The 14,541-nt window shown below is 35.2% G+C and overlaps 1 protein-coding gene across 1 annotated transcript in view; it reads left to right on the top strand.

Annotated features, from left to right (window-relative positions):
• The first annotated feature begins 8,114 nt into the window (after positions 1-8,114).
• LOC116174495 overlaps positions 8,115-14,541 on the top strand; it is a 35,236-nt gene continuing 28,809 nt past the window's right edge. Inside the window, exon 1 of the mRNA XM_031492430.1 lies at positions 8,115-8,241. Within this exon, the coding sequence (XP_031348290.1) occupies positions 8,115-8,241 (127 nt within the window). The remainder of the gene's footprint in view (positions 8,242-14,541) is intronic.

Below are 14,541 nucleotides of genomic sequence, written 5' to 3'. Positions count from 1 at the left end.
TCTACTGTCATTTGAACAGCTTCAGACTGCAGATCATTAATAAAATCAAAAAGCGGAAATTTCTGTTATTGTTTTAAGTGCGCTCTAAAAGCAATAGTTTAAAATATGAGAATTTACATTCAATTTGATCAACCTTTGTCTCATTTAGCTATTTTAGAATCGTTTTTTCACATCTTTAATGCTGTCCTTTGATTTCGTTCACAAAAATGATGTTGAATATTCTTAAACTAAATTACTCTAAGATTTTTGCAAATAGAAACCCTTTAAGACGGTTGACTGTTAAATAATAGGACAGGCGCTATAAAACGGTTTTATTTCCATTCGAATTTTGCATTTTTGGAAGCAGTGGTCCAATTGCAGTCAAGAGTTTTAAATCGTGAATCCTTTAGTAACGATTTTTGGGAATAAAATAGTCACACGACGATGTTATCTTGACGTAGAAACCGTTTTTCAGAGTTTAGTCCTCTGGAATCCACTCGATGACGGCTTGAAGGTTGTAGAAAACGATCACCATTGCCTTTTTTCCCTCTTGGTCGAAGAAGTAGCCTTCCATTGACTGGCGAGGCATATTGAAAAATCTGTGTCTCGTGGAAAGTTTTAATATTTTTGGGAAAATCTGGTTCCCCTAAGATGGTTTCCAAAATGTCAGACTAAATCGTTTTTTGCGTTTCTTTTTGCTAAAATTAGAGAAGTAGCAAAGGTTACTTGCAGAAAACCGATCCAAAGAAACACAGCTGGAAGCCCGTCATAGAGTAAAAGATCAAATCTGCTTCTTGCTCATGCGTAAAACCAAGATTTGAGTCCATGGCTATCACTTCCGTGGATTCAGAGTGGAGCATTTCCATTAGGGGTAACAATATTCGCTGTGATCATCTGAAGTCGGTCGAAACGAAGAGTGCGTAAATAGGCGGATGAATTTCTGAAGAGCCAGCGAAACTGCCATGTCGTCTCTACGGCTTTCGGGGCCAAAGATACATTAAAAACCTACGTGTTAATCGAAGGTGATCAGGATCACTCGATTAGGGGATGTAGAGGTCACCCATCTAGAGCGTCGTTTTGACGAATTCACGAACCTGGAGCGAACATGCATTCGTTTGGGCAATCGAAAACTCGCACAAAAAAAGGGGAACATTGCGAAAGGTTTTATAGATATTCGATGTAAGGAATTAGGCCTATACGAGCCTGTTTGCCTCATATCTTGTTACATTATTTCACTTTTATTTATTTATTGTCCCTCTTGTTCTAGGCCCTCAACAGGCTTACACCAAATTACAGAGTGACTCGAATATTGCTTTTAAGAGGTGCCCCAACATTGTTAACTTGTACGTGGCCACGTTCTATTTGTCTTTTAAACAACCCCCATAAATAAACAAAGGAAAAATATGAAATATCTACGTTTACACATAAATTTAAAGTCTTAACTTTTATACATACATAATTAACTCAGAAAATTTTAAATGGAAACCTTTTTACTTTCAAAAATGTTTCTATTTCAAGTTTAAACATTAAAGTTCTACTTGCCAAATTTCTAGATAGGCACGGTCCGTACCCTGGTCCGTACTGAATACAAAAACAACAAGTATAAATTGTGCACAACTCTTGTGCAGATAAAGCGCATTTTTTTTAACCGAAATAGCTTTGGTTTTGACATCATCAATGAATATACTTCTTGCAGACGTCGCAATCGCCCTTTGTGAGTACCCTCTTCCGACAATCCGTTATTGAGGTATAAGGGAATATACCCGATCGCGATAAGAAGTCGAGGAGGCGGGCTATGGTTGGTAGAAAACAGTTCCTTTCTTTGAGACCTTTAATTAGAATACAATGAGAGATAAAATTAATTTTTAAATGTGCTAACAAATGAAATTTACATTATTTATATAAGTCTTTCGAACAATTCAACTTAGACAAATGGAATACCGTCTATTTCATGATTCGGAAATGGAAATTCACTGATTGCCGACTTTAATTACTGGCTCTTCCATCTCAGGAACGGTTTGGAATTTTGATTCGGAACTAATTACCTTTTTTGAATAATCGATCAAAAGGAATCATTTAAAAATATTTTCAAGATGGCCGCTTTTCCGGTTGTATCAGAAGGATACTGGAACTTTCGTATTTCAAATGGCACTATCATTTCTGATGGTATTTTTAAATTTCCGATAAAAAATCAGTATGATTTTGTTAATATGATGCTATGTCTAAATGACATGGTTTCGAAGTTATTTGACAATTTTTCACAGTTTCAGAGGTTCATTAAATTAGTCATATCACTGTTGTCTGACAACTTAGCAAAATGTTTTTTTCACAAATAGACAGCTAAAAATCTACTCTATTAAATGTTAAATCCTTTTATAAATGTTTTTTCGGATGCCGACAATTTTACCATTACACATTCTAACGAAAAAGTCAATCTCTTGTTTCTTCGCGGCGAAATAACCAAAAGTTAATAATATGCGTTTTTAGCGCATTTCCACAAAAATAAAAAAAAATGCGCTATTGTTTTGCCTTAGTGGCATTTTCTCAACGGTAAAATTCACAGTACTCGCGTTTTCAAGACACAAGACCCGAAATGAAAAGTGGTTATGTACTGAATTTTTAAATTTTTTATTCGTAGTTAGCGCTCGAAATTTCTGACTCTATGATGTGCCAAAAAATAGCAACTTTAAGCTTTGAGGAATCTGAATCTCTCGAAAAAATATATATTGAGCGGTTGCCACTTCCGTGAACCAAAACCGAATCTTCCCAACAACCTCCCCGGGATCATCCCTACCTATTTTTGTTAATTAATTAACGCTTTTTTCAAGATGGCATCTAGTAATTAAGGGAACCATTTATTCTCACGAACATATTTGATTGTTAAGCCCCCGATTTACACGGGAGTTGAGAGTCGTAAATTCCCATCCTACGTTAGTTCTTCTTTGCAGAGATTGCAAATCCCAAAGTTGTGTTGAGATCATTCTAAGCTGCCGTGTTGGAACACACAAAACTAAGTACGGTAGGAGTTATCTACTGTTGTCGCCGACACGTTGGATCCTACGATTTCAGAAAGCAATTAAAAGGCCAATACGCAACAGAATTTAAATACGTAGAAGGAAAATATGATCCCAAGGTTTAACAAGAAATTACGACTTCCACACATTTCTACATTTACTAAACTTTTGGAATTACCAAGCTTATACTTCGACCACCCTGTTTAATCTCTAAAAAGTTTAATACCGTGCGCACCCCTAAAAACATTAATCTTCAATCTTACAGGCAATTAAACAAAATTCAAAACGTCGGTCAAAAAGATGATCCATGTCCGTTTTTCGTTGTGAATCGTGACCAAAGTACATAAGTTTTACCTCTTTATATGTACTTCAACCTAACTGAAGAATGTCAATGTCAATAATATTATTATTTGCATGTGTCACATAACACACTTGGATATTGTTAATAAACAGAAGGTAAATTAATCGTTTGCTCCGTTTTGTCTTGTTTTTCAAAAAAGCAAGAGTATGAGGTATGCGGAACCATCTTCTCTTAATAAAATGTTCTAGTATGAAAAATTAAAATGGAAAATCGATGGCTGCAACTAGACTATAACGTATAACGCTTTCCTTTAGTACCCATTTAAGTGTTCCTCGCAGTAAAAGGATTACGAATTAAACGTCTCCTTTTTAAATGAAATTGGTAAGATGTTATTTGCCGAGGAGCAATCGAGTCGTGCCAATAAATGTGGAATCATGATAGACGTCCGAGGGCGGTAGAACAATTAAAGGAGATTCTGAACCATAACGATCTAATCGCCAGTTTTCGTTATCGCATCGCTTCTCCCAGAGCGAATCCACTAAAACTTTGTAATTAGCCGCGCGAGTTATTTTAGTAAAGCGTAGATATACAGTTGGTTATAACACTTCATAATTGCACTTTTTTATTGTAGTTCATTAGTGCTTCTTCCCGAGTATTATGCAGTTAAGTTGAAACAAACAGACCTATAAAATTTTTCCATGTTACTATTTTCGGAATGTAGGCATCAAAATGTGTAAATTATTAAAATACAAGTGTGGAAAGTCTCCCCGGCTCTTGGTAATTTCATAATTACACAAAAAGTTGCATAATGGTTCTTGCCTACTTATTTAACCCATACTCATTAAATTTTGTCGCTGAGTGTGGCGATATATCCATTCTCTTATTTGGAATGTAGATAAATAATTGATGTACAACTACTTTCCCAAATGTATTTTTACCTTGCCTTTCGTGCAATATAAAGGGGGTTCAGCATCAGTTCTTTGAAATACAATTGTCACCTTCTTCCAAGTTCTTAGTTTTTTTTTAATGAAAATTTACTTCAAACCCTATCCCCTAATAGTAAATATACATGCCAATACAAACGGCTTCCAATTTTCCAAGAGGTTGATATCTTTAAGAAAACACAGATCCAACTTTCCTTGATAACTGTTAAACTTCAATCAACTTTAATTTACGACAATCTTTCTTAAAGATGAACAACTTTTTTCAGAAATAATTTAACGATACCTTACGTTCAACATGCCCTTCTGCAGATTTCGGTCTTTATTACATTGGCAATATTTCTGGATTATCAATTTTTTTGTTACCAGCCAATCAGAGTTGCGAATTTTCTGCAAATTTTACAAATCCTACAATAGGAGATGAATTTATTCGCAATTTTGATCACGTACCCCTACGCCCTTTTTTATTTTGTAGTCTATATACTATGTGCTGTAAAGTCAAGATATTTATGAGCTCACAAACTGAAGTTCTGATATGACAATAAATAAACAATAATCCCATTCATTGAAAAAATTAAAGAACCTTCCCCAGTTAGGTTTCGTTAAAATACACATAAAAAATATGACTTAATTACAAGACTATTGGGGCAATTTTTTGTCTTTTACTTGACATTTCACACATCACCCTGATGTTTACGGTTTTTTCTACTGGCAACAAATGCAAAAGAACTAAATTGACAACACACATCTTAGTCTACTATATTTCAAAACTTCATAGAGATCCAGAAATTCCTGTGCGGTGAATAATTACCCTAGGGTAAGATCGCCGCTTTTGGTATTTGCAGCTCCTTTATGAGACATGGAAAAACTCCAAACAGTGTTGACAATTGAAGAAAATACAGCTCGTCCCAGGTTAGGTAGGTTACCGTTTATTAATTCAGCGATCACAATCTTTCTTTAAATGAAAGATCTAGGTTTACAAGTTCGTATTCACAATGTTGAGTCTATAAATAGATGCGCAATGTTTCAGAATGCATACTGCAATGCTGTTTACACTGTTATTTTTATGCTGTTTATAAGCGTTTTACGAATAATCATTCGTCGTTGCAAAACACACCCCAACTTTCTTTTTTTATATCACCCCCTAATTGTCATTTTTAGTATATTACACCCTACAACATTTTAATTCCGCCTTACGCCGTTCAATAGTCTTAACTATTTATTTTAGGGGCCTGGATGATGAGGTTACATGTAGCAACAACACACCTTTTAACTAATAAAAGGTCTCTTACAATTACATTTAATTCAACCACATTTGAAACCAACGATCCTTTTACGCACTTATACAACAGACCCTTAATAACGATTATGTCACATATACAGGATACTTTTTTATTGACCTATAAATTTAAACTCGAAGCTTTTACAAGTTCTGAAAATATCTTCCTAAGAATTGAAACCTCAAAACACAATTATGCTTTGTAAAATTTGAGATGAATTATTTGTCATTTTTGAAGAGTAGCGTTACCTTTTTGGCATCCTAACGCTATCTCCTAAAGTCATCCGACTTAAAAAAATTGAGATACCTACAAGATAGTGAACTGGATTTAAGGTAAATAACATTCCGAATGCAAACGCGCCCTTTTGACATCCTAACGCTATCCTATTTATCTGACGGAAGTACCTTCACCCACGTCACGACCAAAACTCGGGAAAATTACAGAGTACAACCCTGCATCAGGGAATCCACCCACCAAGGCCATGACCTCGGTGCAAAAAATCCAAAATGGCGTCTAGTGTCGCTTGTACTGTCGCGATTTATACCTTATGCACCGAACCACGATTCATTCTTATTTTAAGGGGTTTAGAGGTCTCGGAAACCCGCCCTAAATCTACTAATGTAATAGATATGACTCATATTCTGTTCAACTTTTGCTTAATGAATCGCGCTAACGCTTTTTAGTTTAGTTACGCGTTCTGGAGCCGGAAATTCGTAATAAACAGATTACCCCACTAAAATTTACAAAAATATTGACTTTGGCAGCAACTCATATATTTTTATAACGCGAAGCGATACTTTTGTCACGTAAATTTATTTTTAGTTTGGGAGGTTTACGCAAGCTAAATTAGATTAAATCCGACAGGCTTTATATTTGGGTGATATAGGTATTTTTTTATTATTCTATTTGACCAATGGCACGGTGTTTGAAGTGCACGATGGTCTTTTATACAGATAGTGCAGGAGTAATACCGCTTAATTTCTTCGTGGATGAGGTTGCAAATATGTAGACACCTACGTTGAGCCAAAGATCGTTTTCCGAGAGTATGAAAATAAGGCGCTAAGAAACATTCCGATTTCAATTTCGAAAAGCACTAATTTAAAGCTTAGCGGAAACAAATCACAAAAAGCACCAACTAGTTGTAAATAGACATTAGACTTTTCAACTAACCCATTTTCTCATAAATACAACTTGTAGAATAAGTGAACACTCAACGAAAGAATTCTCTACACGCCATTGTTAAAGCGGGTACTTACGTTAATCCCTTGTAAAGCACTGACTTGAAAAGCATCGAGAAAATCCCTACTAAAATACTGGAATAACAACAGTTACGTCTGCTGGTATCGTATATGTTTGTTTCAAAACAGTTACTTTAAAAGTTTACAACAAAATTTTATTAAATGCCCGTTAAAAACAGTGCCAAATAAAATTCTCTTCAATGACAAAGTCGATTGTATAAAACTGACAACACAAATTTAATGATATTCTTGGATTCCCAAGTATCCCAAGATCCCATTAATAAAATATATTCTTTCGTAGACCGAAGTTTATTCCAAGGGAAAGGGTGATTTTTTGGTTTACTGTTTTTCTAATTTCATTTAGGTTTTTCGGGTATTGTAACGCTAGCTCCCTTTGTAGTTTTAAATTTTTCCTCAAATTTAAAAATTACATACCTATGTACTGCTTCATACGAAAGGGATGGTCTTGAAAAACTAAAGCAAAAAAATACTTGAAGGGATAGAAAATAATCAATAATTGACGTTACAATCAATGAACTCAAAAATATTACAAATAGGTCACTGTAATATATAGATTTGCAATGTTAATACTTAAATTTGAATGAATGAGGGATGAACAAGTTTTCGGAGTAAGTATTATCAAAACAGGCTTATTGTGTAGAAAGCTATAATCGTTAAGTGAATCTCAAACAATAATGTAATAGCTAGAACTCGATTGTATAAAAACTAATATGTAATCAAACGTTAAATCAAGAAGTCGTCGAAAATAACAAAATTTAAATCTGGATTCTGGTCGTACCAGCCGGCCGTTTGAATTTAGAAGGGCACGTTCTGCAAATCTATAATAGACAATAACACAACAGACAATTAAAAGGGGTAGTGAATCGCGCTGCACATAAAAAATTGCAAAATAGCAATGCTAACGTCTGACACGGAGGCAATCGGATATTAAAACTGTAACTAATGCTCATAAGGAATCAAAAATTCGAATGATTTTACACTAGCAAAAGCAAAATTTTGATCAACCACGGCCCTCGGGTTATCCTCACAATTGTGTATATCAGCATAACCGTGACGTTAAAAATCCTTTGCACAAATAACTAAGTTTCTGTTGATATAATCAATTTAAAACATAAACAAGATAATATGAGCCGAACAGTAGTAGGGCCTCGTAGGAATAGTTACTTAAGCGGAATTTAAATCATGAATCTCAATTGGAAGGAAAATAAAGTTATATGATGAAGCTAGCGATGGCAGGGGTAACATTTGAAAGCCATATTCAAGGAGAACGACTCATAGGGAGGATAAAAGCGTATATTGAAGGTGAACTTTAATTGTAGAGGTGGAATGAAGAAATCAGAATGGATCATCGAGAGCATAGAAAAGCATTGAGAGAAATGATCGAAGACATGATCCAAGAAATTAGAGCCGACCAAGATCAATTGGTAGGGGAAGTTGAAACTGGCCAGAACCAAGGGGAAGAAGCACGTATTTAGCAGTACATCTGAAGATGAAGAGAAAGGAAACACAAATGATCGACGATTTTATTGAAAAAAAGAAGAAATTGAAGATGTAGAATTATTAGAGTCAACAAGAAGAAAATTAGAATTACTCAGTGAAGTGAAGAATTACATTGCCTATATATTTTAGCAAGATGGAGTTGGATCGACTTGGAAGCATGAGGGGGACTGTAGATATTTACTATAAGAAAAACTTGGATAAATTTCGGAAAATCAGTTAAAGAGAATCCAGTTAAGTTCGGGCAAGAGGCATGACGAAAAAAAGGATTATAAATTGGGAAAAAAAGACGAAAGAATACCTCGTTATAAATTAAACACAGGTGAACTTAAGAAATTAAGTTAAGTCAAGTGAAGTGAAGAAATCAAAGTGAAGAAGCCTGTATGTAGTTTTTCTTTTTACTTATTTGAGAGAACAATCGTAAACTCAGTTGAGTTTGGTACGCATTTTTGCGCAAATAGACACAAATGTCTCATAATCTACAAAAAGCATGTGTACTTAATTTTAACGTTGAAAATGAGCATAAACCTATTAATCCCGTAATTAATTAGACGAAGATAATTACTTTAATTGGTAAGGTAATCAAACTACACGGATATTGAATTGGAATTACGATAATTAATCTCCGTTAATTCAGAGGCGCCAATATGGACTTGTAATATACAGCAATGTGCGGTGAAAGTGTGATTGAAATTAGCTTTGAAACGCGAGGCAAGAGTAAACTGCCATTCTTTGATAGTGTTCTCACAAGGAATACATTGTACCAGCATCAGGTTTACGTATGTAGATGTACCTCTAAAAGATTCATAATTAACGATACAAAACACTGCACACAGCACACGCCCTATTTGTTTTTGGGATTAATTTTCCCCTTTCGCATTAAAATTACGTTAAACTATTACACCTCAGCAAGAAAATTGCTGTACACAATGCTTTTCCAAAGAATGAATTATTAATTTAACGTAAGGGAAGGAAAAACGAAACCATTTATTAGAAAATGGTGTACCTACTAAGATAAATAATAAATAATTTATTGAGCAGTTTTGGTAGTGTTTTTTGTTTCGAAAAATGGGTGAACGCATCTCGCGGTTGCAATTGCATTCTCTGAAAGAACAATTTTCAAGATTATACACGAATATTTGAACAAGAAGAAATCGTCTGCCCGATGGATTCTTCGGTTTCCTACACCCAAGCAGAAAATGGCGAGAAAAGATATTTGTCAAGAGCATTTGGACGTTTTGGCGAATGATGGCAGTTATTATTCGCTTATACGTCCATAAGGGTTCTCAAACCCAAAGAAAACCAAAAACTCAGCCTTCTTCTGGAAAATTGATAGGGACCATTTTTTTGGAACTGTTTATGGAAGTAGGCTGAATGCTTGAAGAAGAACCTATAAAGAAAAACGACTCATACCGAACAATGTAACGGGTGGCCGCTTTGCAGTTTCCAAATTTTTATTTTCAAATTTGTATTTTGTTCAATATAGGAAAATTTGCACATGTATCGCTTTATATGAAACATGCACGTAAGTAGGTGTAGTGATAAAACTTAGTAGTTCACAAAGCTGTCTACGATAAAGCAACGAACCTGCGTTGTTGCCGCAATGTTTTTGGTCTTCAAAAACGCGTCGGTTCCATTTTAAGCCGCCTTAAAAAGTCGAAATCAGGCTACCATATTGATCCTCTCTCTTACTCCCCCGGAAAATGCCGTTCCCTTTAAAAAATATGCAGAGAGACCGTTACAATGGTACAGACTTTTTATACCACTTCGTGGTGAATGACAAGCAAAAATGTCCATACTATCGCTAACTCCAACAAACTAGCCCCTAATTTCGTGAATATTGTTATTATGCACTGCCAAGTTCTGCTGTGTTGATATCAAATTTTGTAACTAATTAATTGAACTCTATGGTGTGAGTGCCCAATTAATCGTTTTTGTTTGCTGCCGAATGACATTCAGTCCAATTCTGTAACTAACAAGTTTGCAATATTGCTAACTATAGCAAGATTGCTCACACAAAATTCTAGCAATATTATGAACAATAATAACAAATTTGTCATTCTCTAACTACCAACTTGAGCAATATTGCTAATATTCCTACACTTCGTCAAATTGCTACGAAATAGTCAGAACTTAGTGACAGAGTGTTGTCACTGGGCCTAAAATTAGACGCATTAGGCCTACTGAACTCTTACCACCTAAATTCACAACTGTCTAAACTTTTTAATTGTAAGGTTAGGTTATTTTTGATTTAAGCTTAACCGATTATGCGCGTTGTGCTTTAAAAGTGACGTGCGACTTGTAATTTGTATTTGCTCGCCATGGAAAATACAGATACCAAACAGCGTGGCGGTAGAACAACATAGGAGCAACATTCCATAATTGTGGACAATTTAGAAAACAAGTAAAAAAGTTTTCGCCCTAAGGCGATTAACTAGCGCATTTTCCAATGCCCAATGCGATTATCTTTCCTAGAAGGATCTGTTATTAAAATTTCTCTATAAATAAGAAATAAGAAATTTGGCAGTTGCGCAGTTTGCGCATGCGCACGTCTGATGTTTACAATATGTGATATGCTTATCTTTATTAGAGACAGCTATGTTTAAAATTTCAAAAAAATTTCTCTATAAAAAGGGAAGTTGACATTGCGCCGTTTAATCGTCAAGATTTTGCTTGCCTCAGATGCCAGAGTTATACGCTACCCAATGCAAAAAGAACGAACTAAATATCTTGAACTGTACGAGTAGTTAAGGCCTCGGACAGACGGACAGAGAAAGTGGCTGCAATAGCGCACCCAACTTCTTTGGAAAATGCGCTAAAAATGCCATGTTAGTTCATGAAAGAACTGCTCCAAACAAACGGTATTAAAAACTATATGAATTATAGGAAGAATTGAATCTTCAACAGCGTTTAAAAATTCGTATTTAAACCATCCACCTGCCATATTTGAACTTGCTAAGACTTAACAACAGCACTTTACCTATTGCTAGGGTCAAGCAATTGAATTGTTAAAATGTTAGGCAACATTGCTAGGTTTGTCAGTACAGAATACCACTTTTAACAAATATTGCTTATCTAGCAATTACCTTCACTATTAGCAAGTTGCTAAGGTTATTTTAAGTTACAGAATTGGACTGATTGTGTACAAAATATTATTTATTGCCCAAAGCGCTGCACAACTGTTTTACGCAACTTTGAATGGAACAGATTTTGAACAGCCGTTACCGTTAGCGATGCGAACAAAGAAAAGGCTTTGTTTATCAAAACGAGTTTCTTTTAAATTCCGTACATTTAATTTCGTTTCTATGGGGAGAGCGCGTCTCCAATTCGAAAACGTTCCCTCACGTAAATGTTATAACCTGTAAATGAATGTCCTTGCTACAAACTAAGTAAAATTAAGCAGGTAATTCGCACTTTGCCACCAATTTACTTAGAAGCGTTTCCTAATGACGCGTTCTTAGTTACGCATTAACAACAATAAATGGCAGCGACGTTCTTGATTGGAAATTTCTACTTAACATAAAAACCGGTAATACCGGTTCACAGTTTAGCACAACTGAGTTAGTAAGTAACTGCTTAGGAAATTAGCGTACCTGCCTGGTGGTCCTTGAATTTTGACCACTAAATTTTCGCCAATACGCCGTATTTTTCGCACTCATGGGGTACGTGCTTACTTCTTTAAAGTTCAACCTCGACTGCCGTCTAAAATCCCCGAACACGCAGTCTAATCAAGCATTGCATCTCAAATTGCACACCTTTTATTCAAAGATACACGCGTCGTTAACGCGTCTTATTTTCAGACGTAATTTTGTTTCTGTTCGCTATAAAGCGGTACATGTGCAAATATTCCTATGCTTACTGAAATAGGAATTCGAAACATTACTTTTTAAAAAACGGCTAAAGCGACCACCTTTTACATGTAAAAGTGCACATAATTATCTGAAATGTGGGTGCTTTTTTTTTCATTTGAAAATGTCACTTTTATTCAGAGACATTTTGGTTCAATGTAGCGAAATCAAAACGTATACCTTCGTATTTTTTGCACTCTCATAGGATGCCGCCATTATGTAGCACATAATGAACATGTTCCGACCAAATTCAGCAGGCAATATTTTTTTTAACTTAAACGCACCAAAACCTGTAAGTGTTGGGCTATTCCCCAAGAGAGTACCTATCATTGGATCTATTAGGCATTTGAAATGATTTGACCCATAAAGATTGACTTCGGCATATTCAACAAATGATACATAACGGTTCGGAGACCGCACGGCAGCGGTAACAGTTCTTGAAGCCTGAGAATCCCCCCGCCTCCACCCCAACCAATATTAAAGTCATGTTATTCGGCAAAACAGTGAAATGGTGGACCAATCACCATGATTTTTTCATAAGAGCTCAACGTTTTGGGGACTATCTCTTGCCACATTTGCGGTTTCCATTAAACGCCAAGTTTTTTCAGATACAATGAAAAGCTCGATTGCAAGATGGCACGATAGTTTAAAAACGTTCCATTTTCCAAGATTTAATTGTTATAAATTATATGGTGGCATGGTATACGACCAGCTGTTAGATAATTTTATTGCAAGAAAAAGTGAAAGATTAGGAAACACATTCTTTCCGTTCATCAAAAGTTTTGACAAATTTTGGCGTTGACAAAGTGACAGTACTTTAACTAAATGATTGATGTTTATTTATGTTAATTTTATTAACTTAGCCTTAGCCTTAGACTTTTCTTGCTTGCAGTGTACTTAATTGTTCAAAATAGAAACAACTCTTTAATTTGCAGTATTTTACACAGACAATACGACTAAAAATAAGATAAACTAATAAGCAGAAAGAACGCAAGGAAGGAAAATTTCGGTTTAAGTACCCATCTTGATATTCACCCCAGTAGTAGTGCTATATGAATTATATGTTGGGTTATAAATTTAGTAGAGTTAGAAAATACAAACCGTCCTCAAACGACTTAAATTTAGTCTTATGCATATCTAATTTTATCCCTCCTTGACATCCTCACTTTTAATTTTAGATTCCCGAAATGGTTCACTTAGTGGATCTGAGCACTGTTGCACTTTTGTACCTACTGAAAATGAATAAGCAGCTTTATTTTTTACCTTGTTCTACTAGGGTTCTTAGTGAATTGGTTTGTATTCAATGGTAGTCCAAACGAAGAAAAAAAATACGTGCGATGCGCCGGTACCTTTCAATACTTCATTAACGACGGAAATAATTTACTTAAAGCGATACACTTCCTTCCTTTAACACTAGAACTGTCTTCGTTTTATCGATATAAAGCTTTCATTGAAGTGCTCGACTGCTTTACGTTAACGGCGACGAAGCTTTTAAACGTTTTTATGAAACAGTGTATATAGGTAAATCGTTTATTGCAGATGTGGGACGAGATTATTGTACGATAGACACATGGCTGGTGAGAAAAGGGTTACGGAAGTGTGGCAATCTAATTTGAATTTGTACGAAACTATTAAGTATTTTTAGAAATGTGTCAAATTCAATTTTTAATTTTAAACATTTGGCTGTACAAATGTAAGAGGTACGGTTTGTTAGTTATTTTAAGGCTAAGTAAGTACACTTGACATTTCTTTTTATATTTGTCACCTTTCTTTGATATTCAAATTAATTTACTGAAAATTGAAATCGTTCCATAGCAAAGTCGCAATAATTTAGTAACTGTAGCTGTTGCTACAAACCTGTTTCTCTCCCATAGTATTTGTACTTTGAAAACTACCCAACCACTCCGTATTCTTGTAGTAGAGTTCTTTGTTTTGCCGTTAGAGACCATCCAAGTGTTATAGACTTCTTATTGCAATAGTTCTTTGCTTCACCGGCCGAGGTCGTGCAGATGTTTTCCATGGTATTTCTAATTCTATTCCCCTTTTCATTTTATCTTGCCCACTTGTTGTATTTCTCACGCAGCGAAAATTCTGCCGTCATATTGGTTACATGCAAATTTTTATTTTGGTTTATTACTTTTACTGACTTCGGGATTATTGTTTTGGCTGTCACCATATGGCTTCGGAGTGGTTTCTCTTTTATCTTGATGTCTGTGACTGTGCTCCATTGAAGCGGATTTGTATTTGCATATAAACACTACGAGGTATGTTAAACTATTACTCAGCATTTTTCTTAATATATTTTTTAGGGCTTTATCTTCCCTCAAGTTTTCGTCGAAGTGATATGGTTAAAAATGAGGAAGTATTAAGAAGAGCAAGAGAAGAAAGACCAATAGTAGAAAGAGAAAGAGGAACTGGTTGG

Source organism: Photinus pyralis, unplaced genomic scaffold, assembly GCF_008802855.1.
Source record: "Photinus pyralis isolate 1611_PpyrPB1 unplaced genomic scaffold, Ppyr1.3 Ppyr1.4_LG6, whole genome shotgun sequence".
NCBI lineage: Eukaryota > Metazoa > Arthropoda > Insecta > Coleoptera > Lampyridae > Photinus > Photinus pyralis.
This window is presented reverse-complemented; position numbering and strand designations above follow the sequence as displayed.